Source organism: Pangasianodon hypophthalmus, chromosome 5, assembly GCF_027358585.1.
Source record: "Pangasianodon hypophthalmus isolate fPanHyp1 chromosome 5, fPanHyp1.pri, whole genome shotgun sequence".
Taxonomy (NCBI): Eukaryota; Metazoa; Chordata; class Actinopteri; order Siluriformes; family Pangasiidae; genus Pangasianodon; species Pangasianodon hypophthalmus.
In genome coordinates, this window is record NC_069714.1 from 4,896,009 (window position 1) to 4,911,621 (window position 15,613).

At 40.5% G+C, this 15,613-nt stretch overlaps 1 protein-coding gene across 1 annotated transcript; it reads left to right on the forward strand.

Annotated features, from left to right (window-relative positions):
* On the forward strand, positions 1 to 1,840 carry arl4cb (ADP-ribosylation factor-like 4Cb). Its single transcript, XM_026928590.3, has one exon. It carries the CDS (start codon positions 494 to 496, stop codon positions 1,070 to 1,072), a length of 579 nt encoding a protein of 192 aa, XP_026784391.1. The 5' UTR covers positions 1 to 493; the 3' UTR covers positions 1,073 to 1,840.
* The last annotated feature ends 13,773 nt before the right edge of the window (positions 1,841 to 15,613 follow it).

Below are 15,613 nucleotides of genomic sequence, written 5' to 3' on the forward strand. Positions count from 1 at the left end.
TGCAGTTCCTCTCAGCATTCACTGCTGGAGGTGCTGAGGCGTGCTGTGTGCTCCGACTACTGATCTGCCTTGTGCTTCACATATTCGTTTACAGGGACCACTGGGGTTTTTGTTTTTGTTTTTTAAGGATTTAGTCCACATAAGGACGATATTTTTTTATTTGACAGGCATCATGTTTAGGAAAAAGGACGAGTTTATGTGCAGTATGGAGTGACTGAGAGCAGGAACCGGTCTGGCTGGAAGAGGAAAGATGGCGTTTTAACCTGTGCATGGAGGAGAATGCAAATGTAAAAGAAACAATCTCTGTACCGGGACATTAAAGGTGTGCAACCGAGGACTACGGACTTTATAAGAACATTTCTACCACGTCTGCCTTGAGCATCTTCTCATGACCGCCACATCCAGAGTCGAAAGCTGTTAAGACTACTGCTACTGCTGAACAGCTCCGACTGAACCATTCCCACCAGGTACTATCAGAGGACGGCCAAAAGAAATGGGGAACAGCTTTTCCAACATATCCGCCTTCCAGTCCCTCCACATTGTGATGCTGGGGCTGGACTCGGCAGGCAAGACGACTGTCCTCTACAGGCTGAAGTTCAATGAGTTTGTGAACACTGTACCCACGATCGGCTTCAACACCGAGAAGATCAAGCTGAGCAACGGTGCCGCGAAGGGCATCAGCTGCCATTTCTGGGATGTCGGTGGCCAAGAGAAGCTCCGTCCACTCTGGAAGTCGTACAGCCGCTGCACAGACGGCATCATCTACGTGGTGGACTCGGTGGACGTAGACCGGCTCGAGGAGGCCAAGACCGAGCTGCACAAGGTTACCAAATTTGCTGAGAACCAAGGAACGCCGCTGCTGGTCATCGCCAATAAGCAGGACCTGCCCAGGTCTCTGCCCGTAGCTGATATAGAGAAGCAGCTGGCGCTCAATGAGTTGACCCCATCCACCGCGTACCACGTTCAGCCGGCTTGTGCCATCATCGGCGAAGGGCTTCACGAAGGTATGGACAAACTGTACGAGATGATCGTGAAGAGACGAAAAGCCCTAAAGCAGAAAAAGAAGCGATAACCCATGTTCGCTTCAAGGATCTTTTCCCCCTCATTCATGCCTTCCTGCAAGCCTGGGGCCCATCGTCATGTGCCAACGCAAGGATGCACCGCTTGGATTATTGATTGATTTGGGCAGTTTGTTTGCTTTCAGTTGGATTTATGTTGAACTTTTGCAGACACTGTATGGCTTGCTTGGTGGTTTCGAACCACAGTGAACTTACAGGAAAAAAAAAAGACTTGAAAATTGACTTGACTTATTACAATGAAAAAGGGCTGGTTCCCTTTTCTGCTGCTGTTGACTTACTGTGCAAGTAGCCTCGTCGTCATACTGAAGGAGCTCTCTACTTTAGCACTGTGAAGAATTACGCTACCGTTTTGGTTCGTGGAATGCTTGATTTTTCTCTCTGACGACCGGCTCGAAGCATTACTGTGTGTATCACAATAATAATGTTGCCTAAATCCTTTACAAGTAACTCTATTTTGGATTGGTTCTGACCGTGTGAGGCTGAAGGTTAACCGTTCAAGCCTGCATAAGAGAGAGATAACGTTTGGTACGTAAAGTCATGGACTTGGTGTACACCTCCAGGCTTATGAAGACAGTAAAGAACATGATGTGTGGTGGACGGTGCTTACCATTTATGTGCTTGCAACCTCGGTCCACCACTTAGCACTTTTCCTTACCAAAACCAGTAGAGTTCAACACTGTATTGCAAAACTCAAGATTATTGTATTACACAGTCAAAAGATGAATTCTGAAGTATTTTTCAATTAAAATATTAAGAGAAAATGCTTTGTATCTGCCGTCTTTACTGTTTCGAGTAATTTTAGATTTTTTGTTTTTGTTTTGTTTTGGGTTTTTATTTGGTTTCCATCCACCCATTTTATTTTGTTCCTTCAAATTTGAATTACTTTGGAAGAAAACTCAAAAAGTAGAAAAAAAAATTCAAAACTAAATACTGCAAAGATTTTTCCAGATTTCTCCAGTCTGAATGATCACCTAGGAAGGAACTATGTTCATGACCTGCCCTTTCTGGAAAATCCTGCAACAGTAGTTAATGAAAATGTGCAAACTATTCGCTTTTCCTTTTGCTGACTTTTGGCAAATTGGCTTAAATTTTGTGAAGTTTACTACAGCTCATGGCAGCAATTGGGATCAGATGGTGGGGGGAAAAACCGGAGGTCAGTAGATTGATGGGGGATGGTGAACAGGGACAACCTAACATGGTGTTTAAACTCTATTTAGTGCTTGCAGCCATTATTTCGTCAATGTAACCCATAATAGCCTCCTATGACCTCCTGTGTAATGACCGTCACGTGGTCTACTTTTATAGGGTGGATATGATCTTTTTTTTTTTTTTTTTTTTTTTTTTTTTTTTTTTTTTAATAAAGCTATGTTGATCATGGCTAGGTTTTTCCAAACAGATTCATAAAGAGCTAATTGCACTCACAGGTTCCCAGGCTCCTCGCCACACCACATATTTATTTCAGATCCTGATCTGAAAAGAGTTCAGAGTCCTTGAAGGCCACCAGCTAGTCTACATTCTTGTTCCATTGCAGCTTCCCGACATTGCTGAGCTTGGGAGTTAAGTGTTGGGTGTTAGCATTACCAGCTGTGTAGACATGTTAGGAACTGAAATGTTGGCTGTAGGTGTCTATCTTTGGGGAATGTTAGTGTTGTTGTTGTTTCAGCTCATCAGTTCTTAGTAGTTTCAGTAGTCCTTAAAGTGACCCTCAAATATTTATTTATTTTAGAGTGTTATGGGCCCCCAATATGGTAGCAATAGCTTTAAAAAATTTGGGCAAATTTTAATGTTTGCCACTTCAAAGAATACTATAAAAAAAATTGACTGCATATTCCTATACTAGTCTCGTATTCATCCAATTAATCGCTCAACCGATTAAAGTAGTGATAGGCAAAACAAAGCCTCATTGATTCATTTGACAAATTTGGACTGGAAATTGTTCCTAGGTTTTGAAATGTTTTGACACCCATCTCACTAGTGGCATCCTCTGGCCATATTTTTTAACACTGCATACTGACATTCGTACTAATAATATTAATAATAACGTATGATGAAATCATGCCGTGTGATGACACTCATGATGACAATTAATATGATGTTAATGTTTTGAACAAAAACTTCAAATGGCAAAAGCATAGAAGATGTATTTCAAATTGTACATTTCACTTTAGATTGGGACTCTAGGTAGAAATACTATAAGTTCACACCATAGAGTGTTGTCTTTTGTGTGCACCTTCCATAATATTACATGAATATCAATTGGTTTACAGACGCTGTCTCTCTTGCAATCTCTCTCTTCTCACAAACACCCTCGAATTTGGATGCGTCTGAACCACTTTTAAACATTCTGGCACTTTACAGGAAACACTGATTTGGCACCAGCTGACTTATTCAGAAACAGTGTCAATGAAAACGCGAGCTGCCTGTTAACTCCGAAGCATTTCAAACTCTTGCTTGATCATGATCACATGACATGAAAGTGTGAATCACACCTCAAATGTTTCAAGACACCAGCTCTTTGAATGCTTGAGATGGCTTTGAAACATCAGTATTGAGTGTCCCATCACTAAATTATAGCATCCTCTCAAATGCAATAGCAGTGTGACCAAATTATTTTCCAACCTATAAAAGGTTTAGTATATAGTTTCTTAAAATACAGAGTGATTTGCATGTAAATCCTTTATCAGCTTTACAAAAGCATTTCTATGGCTGTCTCTCTCTCTCACACACACACGCACACGTATATATACACCGATCAGCCATAATATTAAAACCACCTGCCTTTTATTGTGTAGGTCCCGCTTGTGCCACCAAAACAGCTCTGACCCGTCGAGACATGGACTCCACAAGACCTCTGAAGGTGTGCTGTGGTACCTGACACCTGTAAGTTGTAAGGTTAGGCCTCCATGGATCAGACTTGTTTGTCCAGCACATCCCACTGATGCTCGATCGGATTGAGATCTGGGGAATTTGGAGGCCAAGTCAACACCTTGAACTCTTCATCATGTTCATAAACCATTCCTGAACAATTTTTGCAGTGTAGCAAGGCACATTATCCTGCTGTAAGAGGCCAATACCATTAGGGAATGCCGTTGAAATGATGGGGTGTACTTGGTCTGCAACAATGTTTAGGTAGGTGGTACGTGTCTACATCTACATGAATACCAGGACCCAAAGTTTCCCAGCAGAACATTGCCCAGAGCATCACACTGCCTCCACCGCCTTGCCCTCTTCCCATAGTGCATCCTGGTTCCATCTCTTCCCCAGGTAAGCAACGCACATGCACCCGACCATCCACATGATGTAAAAGAAAATGAGATTCATGAGACCAGGCCACCTTGTTCCACTACTCCATGGTCCAGTTCTGATGCTCACATGCCCATTGTAGGCACTTTCGGCAGTGGACAGGGGTCAGCATGGGCACTCTGACCGGTCTGTGGCTACGCAGCCCCGTGTGTTCTGACACCTTTCTATCAGAGCCAGCATTAACTTTTTCAGCAGTCTGTGCTACAGTAGCTCTTGTGTTTGATCGGACCAGACGGGCTAGCCTTCACTCCCCATGCGCATCAGTGAGCCTTGGGTGCCCATGACCCTGTTGCCGGTTCACCGGTTGTCCTTCCTTGGACCACTTTTGGTAGGTACTAATCATTGCATACTGGGAACATTGACCCAGTTGTCAAGCCATCACAATTTGACACTTGTCAAAGTCACTCAGATCCTTACGCTTGCCCATTTTTCCTGCTTCCAACAAATCAACATCAAGAACTGACTGTTCACTTGCTGCCTAATATATCCCACCCCTGGACAGGTGCCATTGTAATGAGATAATCAGTGTTATTCACTTCACCTATCAGTGGTTTTAATGTTTTATATGTATATGTGTGTGTGTGTGTGTGAGAGAGGGAGAGAGAGAGAGAGAGAGTTTCTTTCGTCTCTGTAGCCTAATTTGCCATAATTTGCAGCCTTCCCATTAGATTCAATTTGGTGGTCTTGCTTGACAGATATCTGTAGCGCTACACTGCCAAAGGAACAAAGGTCCATTTCAGTCTCTGTGTAATTCTTAGGTTTCAGTGTTATAAAAAGGAAAGGGGCCTGACTGTGCAAAGACTGGCATTTAAAATACCTGCACAGTCACGCCTGGCCTCAAGTACAAACCCTGGTTTCACGTCACACGCCAGCACTCATATAAATCTTAAAAAAAAAAAAAAAAAAAAAAACAGATCAGTCACTAATTATTTGCCTGCAGGCACTCTGCCAAGCTAATTTCTTAATTAACAAAGTCGCGCTAAGTAGCAAAGAAATGACTTTCTGCAGCCGTGAACTGTGGCAAAACATCTGTTAATGGGGGGATTACTTTTTGATGAGTGGAGGATAATTGGGGAGAAGCGGTTTGTCGTCTTAATTTGTTAGCGAAGGTTTTTGTGAGGGGTAGAGGGGGGATACGATCGAGAAGCAGACGTTGAGGGACCCTCTCTGCATTAAACTTTCATGAAGATCGATCCTCTAAACATGGCCAGTCTCAGAGCCATTCTAAGGCACCTCGGCGCCTCTGGGAGATGACTCATTTGGGGAACCTAATGATATGGCATATGACTCAAGTGCTTCACATGTGATAATCAGCTTTTAGCTTTTTTTCATGTAGTTGTGGTCTTCAACTGAATACAGATCCAGTGGATAATTATTTCACTATTAATATCGACAAAATCTATACTTATTCATTCCTTTTTAAATAAAGAGCAGACATTAAAAATAAAAAAGAGCATGCAGATTTTTTAAGAAATAATGGATGCTTTCATACTTTGTACTTCAAAATCATTCTCTTATTGCATCATTTTGCATAGTAGTACTTTGGTCAATCTTAATGATGCACAGTTCTGGTTGGAATTAGGCCATGGTGGTTTCACCATTGTGCTATAGTGCTGTTCGTGTTTATATGTAGTTTATCTAGTCGTTTGCTGTTTTTCCCATGCATGATAGATACAGCTACAATTTCAAATGATAACTAACCTAACAAATGAACAGCTCCGAATGCTGCAATTTAGGTACACAATGTTTCATCGTCTTTTATAATTTGATGTATCATGTTCCCTTACAAACTCAGAAATTAGTACTGGTTGTAAAAATGTCTAAAAGTTTAACTTTAAAAATAATCCAAAACCTGTGTACGGATTTCTGAATGAAATGTAGCTGCTGCAAAATATGACCCTTCCAACATGTTCATTTTGTGGTTTATGTAGGTGGCCTTTTTTTTAAGCTCAGGCCATTTTACAGCGTTAACACTCCCTTTGTGTCATATAATTAACCTAAGGTCATTGTGCTGACAAAGGCATAGTGGCTTACAAAAACATGTGTGAATATTGCATGGGAGAAAACATCCCTTAACAAAATTCCTGTTATCTTTCAGTCGAGCGTTCTCTGAACTGCGACGATTGTGTAACTGTTGTTTATTATTAGCCAGACAATGTGTGTTAGCACAACTCTGACACAGTGGAGTTTATGACGTGTTAAAAACTCCTGACTCCACTACTATCCTTCTTTCTGGCTTTCTTTGTCCTGTACTTGCCATGTGTGAGTGATTAAGTGCTGTGTTAGACAGCACAGCCTATTAAGATTAATGGCCCTTATTTACTTATTTAAGTTGCATACGGACAAATCTGATTTCTCATCTGATACTCAGATTTCACAGACAGTTTCCTTGTTCATCAGTTTCATCTCTGGTATATCTCTATGATCAAACTCACGGGATATATTTAGTATGAGAAATAACAATAAAAAAATAAAGGTGGCGTTGCTGCCTCACAGCTTCAGGGTCTCCGGTTTAATCCGGATCTCAGATTACTATCTTTGTGGAGTTTCTCTGCATGTTCTCTCCGTGTCCTTGTGGGTTTCCACAGGTTCTCCAGTTTCCTCCCAAAATACATGCCAGTAAGTCGGTTGGGAACACTAAAATGGCACTAGGTGTGAATGTGTGTATAAATGGTGCTCTGCAATGGACTGCCGTCCCAACCAGGGTGTGTTCCTGCCTCCCACCCAGTTTTCCATGGGATAGGCTCGGGCTCTACCCTGCCCAGGATAGAACACTCGCTGAAAATGAATAAAAATAAAGTTGATAATTGCATATGCGGAAATGTCAAACTAATATATAGGAAATGGGGCTTAGTGTCAACATGGAATCTCGTAAATGTGATACAGAATTCACAGACATGGAGCTTTATTATCTCATTAGTCTTTTAACTGAGTAATGGGTGCACTGGAGTATCAGAGGTACCCTGATGCTCTGAACTAGAGGCAGAGTTTCGGGACGGTGGGCTGCTTGAAGATATGGTTGTGTTCAAAATGGAAATTTGGTTAAATCTTACCTATTTGAGCTCTAAACTGAATAAAAGCCTAGCTATCTAAGTATGTAGTTGACATAACCACCTGACCCTACACAACCTTATTAAAAAACAGAGCACATTTACATAACTATCTATATTCAAAAACTGTTTGACCATCCTCTCCATTTAGCAACAGTAATTTAAGTTTATTTTCAAATTTTTATTTTGTGCTCACCATCTATGCCATTTTTCAGGCTTTTGATTTTTTTTTTCTTCACCAAAATATAATTTCACCCATCTCTTTTTACTTCTTTTCCTCTGATCTCCAGTACTGGTAGCTTGCTGAATTCTTTCCTTTTATTGTCTCACTATCGCAACACATGCATAAATTATGGTGTATTTCATGTAAATTAGATGCATATGAGGGTAAAGTGGGACTGTGTCGTATGCATATGACGAGTAAATGATTGACATGTTTCCATGCGTCTAAAACTGATTCATCACCTGCTTGTTTGAACATCGTACGACGGTTTCATGGAGCCATTCCAGATTTGTTTGTTCGCCATTCACTGTGCTCAAACCTGCACTCATGTCTACGCAATGTTGACGTTTCAAGCTACTAAAGATGAAGTATGACATACAGCTCAGTATGTCCTTCGTGAAGAGTTTAAGGTAGTTTTAGGCCAGTAATAAGCCACAGTAATGACAGTAATAAGCCACTACAGACACAAATATGAGAAAGAATGATAGCATCCCATTGCGTGCTAAGATCACAAGCCTACAAAAGACTCTCAGGTAATAATTAAAAGGTTAGACCACCTTTTATTATCCATGGTAAGCTGTCTGAATGGTTTCCATTTTAAGCTGGTCTCTTTGTGTTCCACAGTGTGTGTAAAGGTGCAGCATGTTTTTATATCTCAGTGGGGACCAATTGAAATGTGGGGACATTTGGCTGGTCCCCCACAAGGAAAACAGCCTTTTTTGTAGCTTTTATTTAAAAAAAAAATAATAATAATACAGGCAAAATCTTTCCTTTTGGTTACTGAGGTTAAGGTTCGAGTTCAGTTCAGGTGTGTGCATACCATTTATTAGCTATATTAATAATTATGTCAGCGGAAGGTCCTCACAAGGACAAGTCAAACGAGTGTGTGTGTGTGTCCACAATGAACCTTTCTGCCACTTTGTCTCCTCTTGTTGGTTGAAAGAGCTCTCATTGTTTTGCAGGTCTTTCAAATATATACAGAGCAGCGTGTATACTTTTGTGTATGAGAGTTTGCTTCTCCTCCCCCTTTTCCAAATCACAAAAACAGTCCTGTTCTTTGTAGTCATGTAAATACAAGCCCTTACTGTATGTACCGTATAAGTGTGTGTTTTCCGAGCAAAGGCATCTTTATAGACTGTATGTTCAGCTCTCTCTCTAAACTGTAATGGTTAATGTTATGAAGCTCTTTCATGTTAACAGGTATAAAATGGAATGGAAATACATGCAAGAGCACATTATCTAATCTCAGGATCCAATGGGGGGTGAAAGCAGCTTGCATGTCAATCAACTCTTGGCCTCTGGCCCTCTGCTAGCTCCGCTAATTCAAATGTGTTGATGGTGTGGGAGAGAGAGAGAGAGAGAGAGAGAGAGAGGGGGGGGGGGGGGGGGGGCAAATGGGGTGTGTGTGTTTACATTTCCCTTGAGAGGGGGAAGGGTGACTCGATCCAGAGAGTGTAGGATGGGGGAAGGATTGTGTGTGTGTGTGTGTGTGTGTGTGTGTGTGTGTGTGTGTGTGTGTAGGGGTCGAGGTAAGCAGACACACAGAGGTTCTTGGTGAGAATAGGACATAGAGAAGCGAAATCTCCAGTAAACGAGTTTGAATCAGTCCCCTCCCCTCTGAAGTCTCCATCTTACAGTCCCTTGTGGGAGTGATGCATTCACTCCCTCCTCTCAATTTGATCTGTTCATCAGTATTCACCACCCTCCGCTAGCCCGAGACAATCACTAATGGCTTTCTGAGAGAGCCAGAGACTCAAGTTTCTCTAGATGGTGGCCTCAGAATGACTTAAATGTTACAGTTAAAATTTGACTTTAGCGAATGAGCCACAGGCATAGGTGCTGAACAAACATCAAAAAAAAGTCAACTGCCTTTTAGGCCCCCACACATTTATACAAATTCAATCGCTCAGATTTTTAGCATTAAGGAATATCTTTTAGAGTTTAAGGGTGATGTCACATATGCCTTCTTTGGTGTGGTTCATTTGTGCAGGTGAAAACACAGCAATCGCACTCAGGCGTGGAGCAAAACAACCGATCCGTGAGTGTCAAAACCAAGTGATCTTGGTCGATCACCCCGGAGCAGTTTGATTTCAGCGAGAAAGCGATTCAATCAGGAACTGATCCAACTGCAGGAAGTGAACTGAACATACTGTATATTTTGGATTATGGGCTGCATTTTTGTTAGGTGTGAGCCGCAAGATTCAAATTGAGCCAAAGGACAGAGCTGTAGTGCTGCAGAAATTCCATGTGTTGTGGATATTTGGACTGATGAACAGAAAGAGAAATAAAAGCTGAATTTGATGCACAAAATATGTCAAACAAGTTATTTATATAATTATCTAGTAATTTATCGAGTGCCTGCTTCGTGTTCTCCATGCTCGGGTTATTTTTGCACTTGGGAAACATTTGCACCTTTTTTTCTGACCTAGGAATGAAAGAATTTAATCAAGATGTTTTCAGTTCTACATGTACCTCAGTCAATGTTTTTTTTTTTTTTTTTTTTTTTTTTTTTTTTAATAATTGTTGTTTATGTGTACAAATTAATAGCAAATGAAACAAAAGTATAAATTTCTCCCTGATTCAGACTCAATAAACAGGCTAATAGGTGTGAAAACACTCTTCATGTTCTGTTTATTTAGTTGTAGCGCTTTTCCTAGTTTTATTAAAATTGCACTTAGATTAGGAAATAAGCAACTTCTTATAAGAGCCATATTCAATTAGTGTGAGGAAAAAAAAAAAAAAACAGTCCAGATAAGAACTCTGATCTTCATCCTATTAAAAACGTAATAAAATCAAGGACCACACTTTGATATCTATTAAGATGATTAAGTGTACAGATTGTTATAGCTTCATTCAGCAAGCCAGGGTAACATTTTGAACATTCTGAAGTAACTCAGCTGTGAAGTCTAAATGGCTGTATGATTGAGGAAGGCTGTGAATGGCGTTCTCTGCTTTTGCAGGAGTGAAACAGTGCTGTGTCTGCTGCAGGTGATTTAAATAACTCCATGTTAACCAGACAGTAACACACACACACACACACACACACATATACACACCACAGCGGCTTACTCAGGAGCTAAACAGAACATTGGAACATCACATGCTCAAAAATGCCATTTTAACCCTTCACTAGCAGTCATACACCTACTGCTACATAATCTTGCCCTCGCATGCATTTTCCCTTCCTCAATCATTTTCTGTCATTCAGAACGTTTAGTGGTGTTTAGCAAACATACAGCATTATTGCTATGCATCACATTTACTCGTCTCGTTTCCACCTAGAAATCAAATCTTCAGTCAAAACCCAGTATAAATAACTCTTCTATTGACTGGCTGCTGCACAGGATTATGAGATATATATAGGAAAAGACTAGATGGAGTCCATTTATATGTGTTGTGCTTTAAAACTAAATGCAATGCAGATAAAAATCCTTGCACTGTGGCTGAGTGAATTCTGTTGTGTGAAAGAGTGCTTTCAGAGCCGCGGGTTGCACATCACTATCCATAAGCACTCAGCTAGTTTAGAGTTAGATCAGCAGCGTTCAGCACGGCAGCTCCAGTAGTCCAATCCAGACTCGTTTTCGGAAGCTACTGAGGCTGGAGTTGAACATGGCTGAAAAACCTCCCAGATGCTCGTAGAGACATCACATCCTCTATCCATCGTTAAGCTATAAGGAGTTTTTGTACTGTGCTGTACACTGTCAGTTTCAGAGTCAACGATTTCAGCTGAGCAGCTCGTTTACATGAGTGCATTTCTACAATTGGTATATCCTTAAATAATTTCATATGACACACAAATGTATTAATTTGCACATTTATTTCACCAATTTATTTACTTTCTTCATTAGCAGTGTTTCTTAACAAACACCGAAGCTGGAATTTTATGAGATCTTGGCGCAAAACTAGCGATGTCCTGAAACTTTAACTACAGAAAAGATAACTAGTCGATTACTTATTTTGAAATTACTGATCGACAATTAAAAAAAAAAAAAATTAGCATTCATGCAACCCCTACTCAGGCAGCAGCATTCGGTTCGGACATGACTCATTCTTCCTGGCTCTGAATACAGCCTTATGAACATGAATGAGTGTTAGATGATTAACAAAATTTTTAACCACATCATCCATGAGTTTGCCTCAGGGTTTGGAAACTACACTGATTTACATTTGTTTTAGCCTTAAGGGACTACTTTACCCAGAAAACAAGCCAGGTTATGTACCTAGCGTTTATCTACTCTTAGTGTTAGGTTTTAGGTACAAATACTCCAAAACACAATGTCATTGTTTTCTACTGAATTATAAATCAGCCTTTTGGGTTTACATTTGAACTCTTATTGATCCACAACACAGCAGAGGAATAGTGTGTTTGATTCCCAGTGCTAGCTTTAAGTCTGTGACTATGCAGCAACATGGGCGTTTGTTGGAATTAGCATGCAGTGCAGACACGTGTCTAAACACTCCGAGGTGATCAGAGAGCTTGGAGTGAGCAAACATCATCCATCAAGGCACAGAATGGCAGCAGTTCTCCAGCGACACTATTTGTGCATGACCTCTGCTTGGATGTGCATCTTACAATCTGTTGATGAGGTGTAGGTAGTTCAGGGTTGTTGCATTTGACTCTAAAGATCTACGGTTCTAGGACCAGATCAGCCTTACTTAAGCTTATTCTGGTTTTAAATAGCATAAGACAGCGCACACAGCTAAGCTAGCCCAGGATCAGCTCTAGGTGCGATCAGCTGAAGGACTAGGACAAGACATTTGAAGAATCTGAAAGGGGAATATCAAGTAAGCCTGTAACAGATTAATCTTGGTGACTGATTATGTGATTACAGCATGTGTGCAAGCTGGAGAGAGTGATGTTGGGACATTTATATAATTCTGTGACACACAGTACAGACGTGACAAATTAAATGAAAAAGCAGTGGCTCTGTTATGCTGCTGTGTCTTGCCGCCATTGTTTGATTCCACTTATCCCCATAGAGGATCACTGCAAATCAAAACAAAGTTCTTCTGTATCTTATAAAGAAACATTTCTATGCCGATGGGAGTGGTCTCTTCCAGGATGGCCCCGCCCCCATTCGCAGGACACAAGGCCTCTCTGAATGGTTTGATGAGGATGAAAACGTTGTAAATCATATGCTCTGGCCTTCACAGAAACCAGATCCCAGCCCCAATGAACACCTATAGGGAGATTTTGGAGTGACATGTTAGACCATGCTCTCCATCCTCATTATCAAAATATGATTTGGGGGAATATCTTTTGGAAGAACGATGTTCATGATCACTCCAGTACAGTTACAAAGATCCGTAGAATCTGTGCCAAGGTTCATTGAAGCTGTTTTGATGACTCATGGTGGCTCAACACATTAAGAACACAATTTATGATGGTTTTTCATCTGTATTTCAGCAATATTGTCTGTGTGTGTGTGTGCAAGCGTGTCATTTTCTCAACAAGCCCTCACTGGTGGATCAGTGACATGTCTGATTAATGCATTTGTTCTCCCGCTCACTGTAGTCCAGACACAGAAACGGAAGCTTCTGGAATATTCCACTCGAGCCTATCCATCTTCCACCCCGCAGCACGCTCTCCTCCCACTCTCACAGACACAGCATAATTAATCTATGGGAAATGAACAAGGCAAGAAAAGATCAAAATCAGCATCGTTTGTGGAAAGATGAATTTCGCATTTAATCCAATAACGGAAGTGCCTTCAAACACAGACTACACGAGCAGCACTGCAGTGCCAGGGAGAGGAAACAGAGGCTCTGAAACAAGAACAGAGGGAGTGAAGAAGATGAAGGAAAGAGAAGAAAGAGAACAGTACCTCCATGTTGTCTATCAGCAGTCAACAGTCATACAGGCTAAAATGTTACTGCTGATATGATACCAACTTCAAAACTGGCCAATATTATTCACCATCAACTGGGCAAAACTGTTTTATACCACAGTGTTATTGAATTATTTAATCTTATTGGTCAAAATGTGTTGATTAATTTTATATAGCAGAAGCTCTGATTGTAGAGCTGACAATAAGTAATATATATTCTAATACGTTATTGTTTCTATAGCAACAACTAACACAGGGACTTGTATTGTGGATGCTCCACATAAACTGATTATGTAATTGTAGAGTAATTGTTGATATAGTGAGGTTTTCTATAAGAAGACATTTATTTGGAGTCTCCACTGTCCGTGCTTTGTAACAGTCAGAGGTAAAGCTGTTCCTCAAGTCTTAAGGTCAAAGGACTTCTTGGTAACATGACAAGCTGTGTATTTTTTCCTGTTAACTCCAAGAGAAATAAAAAAGAGAAGCTGATGAAGCAACTGTTTATATGTGCTATAACCTAAGTGATAAAAGGAACTAGTTTGTTTTGTAGACATTAATTTAATGTAACTATAAATGGATAAAAATTAAGATTAAGTCTTTTAGTTAATAAATAAGCATAATCACTGATATTGCTGTGCTTTTGAGAGAGCTGTAACACCTTGGAAAAGTCGCACCATACCTCACTATTGTTCATTGATTTTATTTAACAACATGTCCCAAAATGTTTTATTCCTTACATACAATATAGTAGGTCATAATTCATTATAGAAGTCTTCCACCATATGGTTTTAGAGGGAGTGAGAACAAATTGCATGAAATGTGTGGTTAATCACATCATTCTCATGTGTTTCACAAATGGTTAAAAAAAAATTGTCAGTAGCAACCTGAGCATTGCACATACACATAAAGGTGTTTGTAATGTTTAGTGTAGGAACCTGAAAGTTGAAGTTAATGGGAACCTGTTAGGAGTGGGGAGTGGTTGGAATGCTTTAAATGAAGCATAAAAATGGGCATGGATAGGCAAATAGTACACAAAAACAGAAACACAATGCATTCCTTGAATTCTCTAACCATGATTACACCAGAAACTTGTGCTAATTAACACTCATATGTGTTCCGTCCCCAAACTGTTGCCACAAAGTCTGAGGCACACAGTTGTATAGAATGTCTCTGTATGCAGTAGCGTTACAATTTCCCTTCACTGGAACTAAGAGGCTCAAACCTGTTCCAGCATAACAATGCCCCTTTGCACAAAGCGACATGGTGTGTGAAGGTTGGAGTGGAAGAACTCGAGTGTCCTGCACAGAGCCCTGACCTCAACCCCACTGAACACCTTTGGGATGAACTGGAACACCGACTGAAGCCCAACATCAGTGCCTGATCTCACTAATGCTCTTGTAGCTGAATGATCACAAATCCCCACAGCCACGCTCCAACATCTAGTGGAAAGCCTTCCCAGAAGAGTGGAGCTTACTATAAAAGCAAAGATGGATTAATCTGGAATGGGATGTTCAGCAAGCACGTATGGGTGTGAGGGTCAGGTGTACACAAACTTTTGGCCATGTAGTGTATATATCCAAATCTCTCCATTTACATGTACATCACAAACTAAATGTTTGCTCATGCACATAAGGAGCTGCATGCAGTGATATACAGTGGGTGGATGGATGGATGGATGGACAAATAGATTTTATTGACCCCCAAAAAAGAAATTTGGGAAATTTGTTTGGCTTTTTTTTTATTTACTTTAACATTAATGACATTTGCTAACTAAAGAAAAGCAAGTTGGAGTTGAGCATTCTTTCGTTACAATTTCCTTAGTAGCACCTTACTATTTTTTTTTTTTACCTTCATTCATATTTCTAATGGATTTCTTTTATATTTAGTAAAAATTGTGAGAATTCAGTTTCAAATCTGTCCAGAAAGCACCATTCCACTTTTCCAGTGGCAGCAACAAAGGCGTGACTTATTTCTTCCTTCTATTCCTGAGCTTCTTTCTCATGGAAATGAAGCAGACTTTTTGTTGCCTCCTCTTTCCATTACTCATAGTCATTCATTGTGTCTCTGTCTCGCCCTCCATGAGGCTTCACTGCTGGTTGTTTTTATCCCTCCTCCACCTTCACTATTCAC

Bases quoted from the DNA above. Each gene is read 5' to 3' on its own strand.
- arl4cb (XM_026928590.3), top strand. From the start codon at position 494: ATGGGGAACAGCTTTTCCAACATATCCGCCTTCCAGTCCCTCCACATT.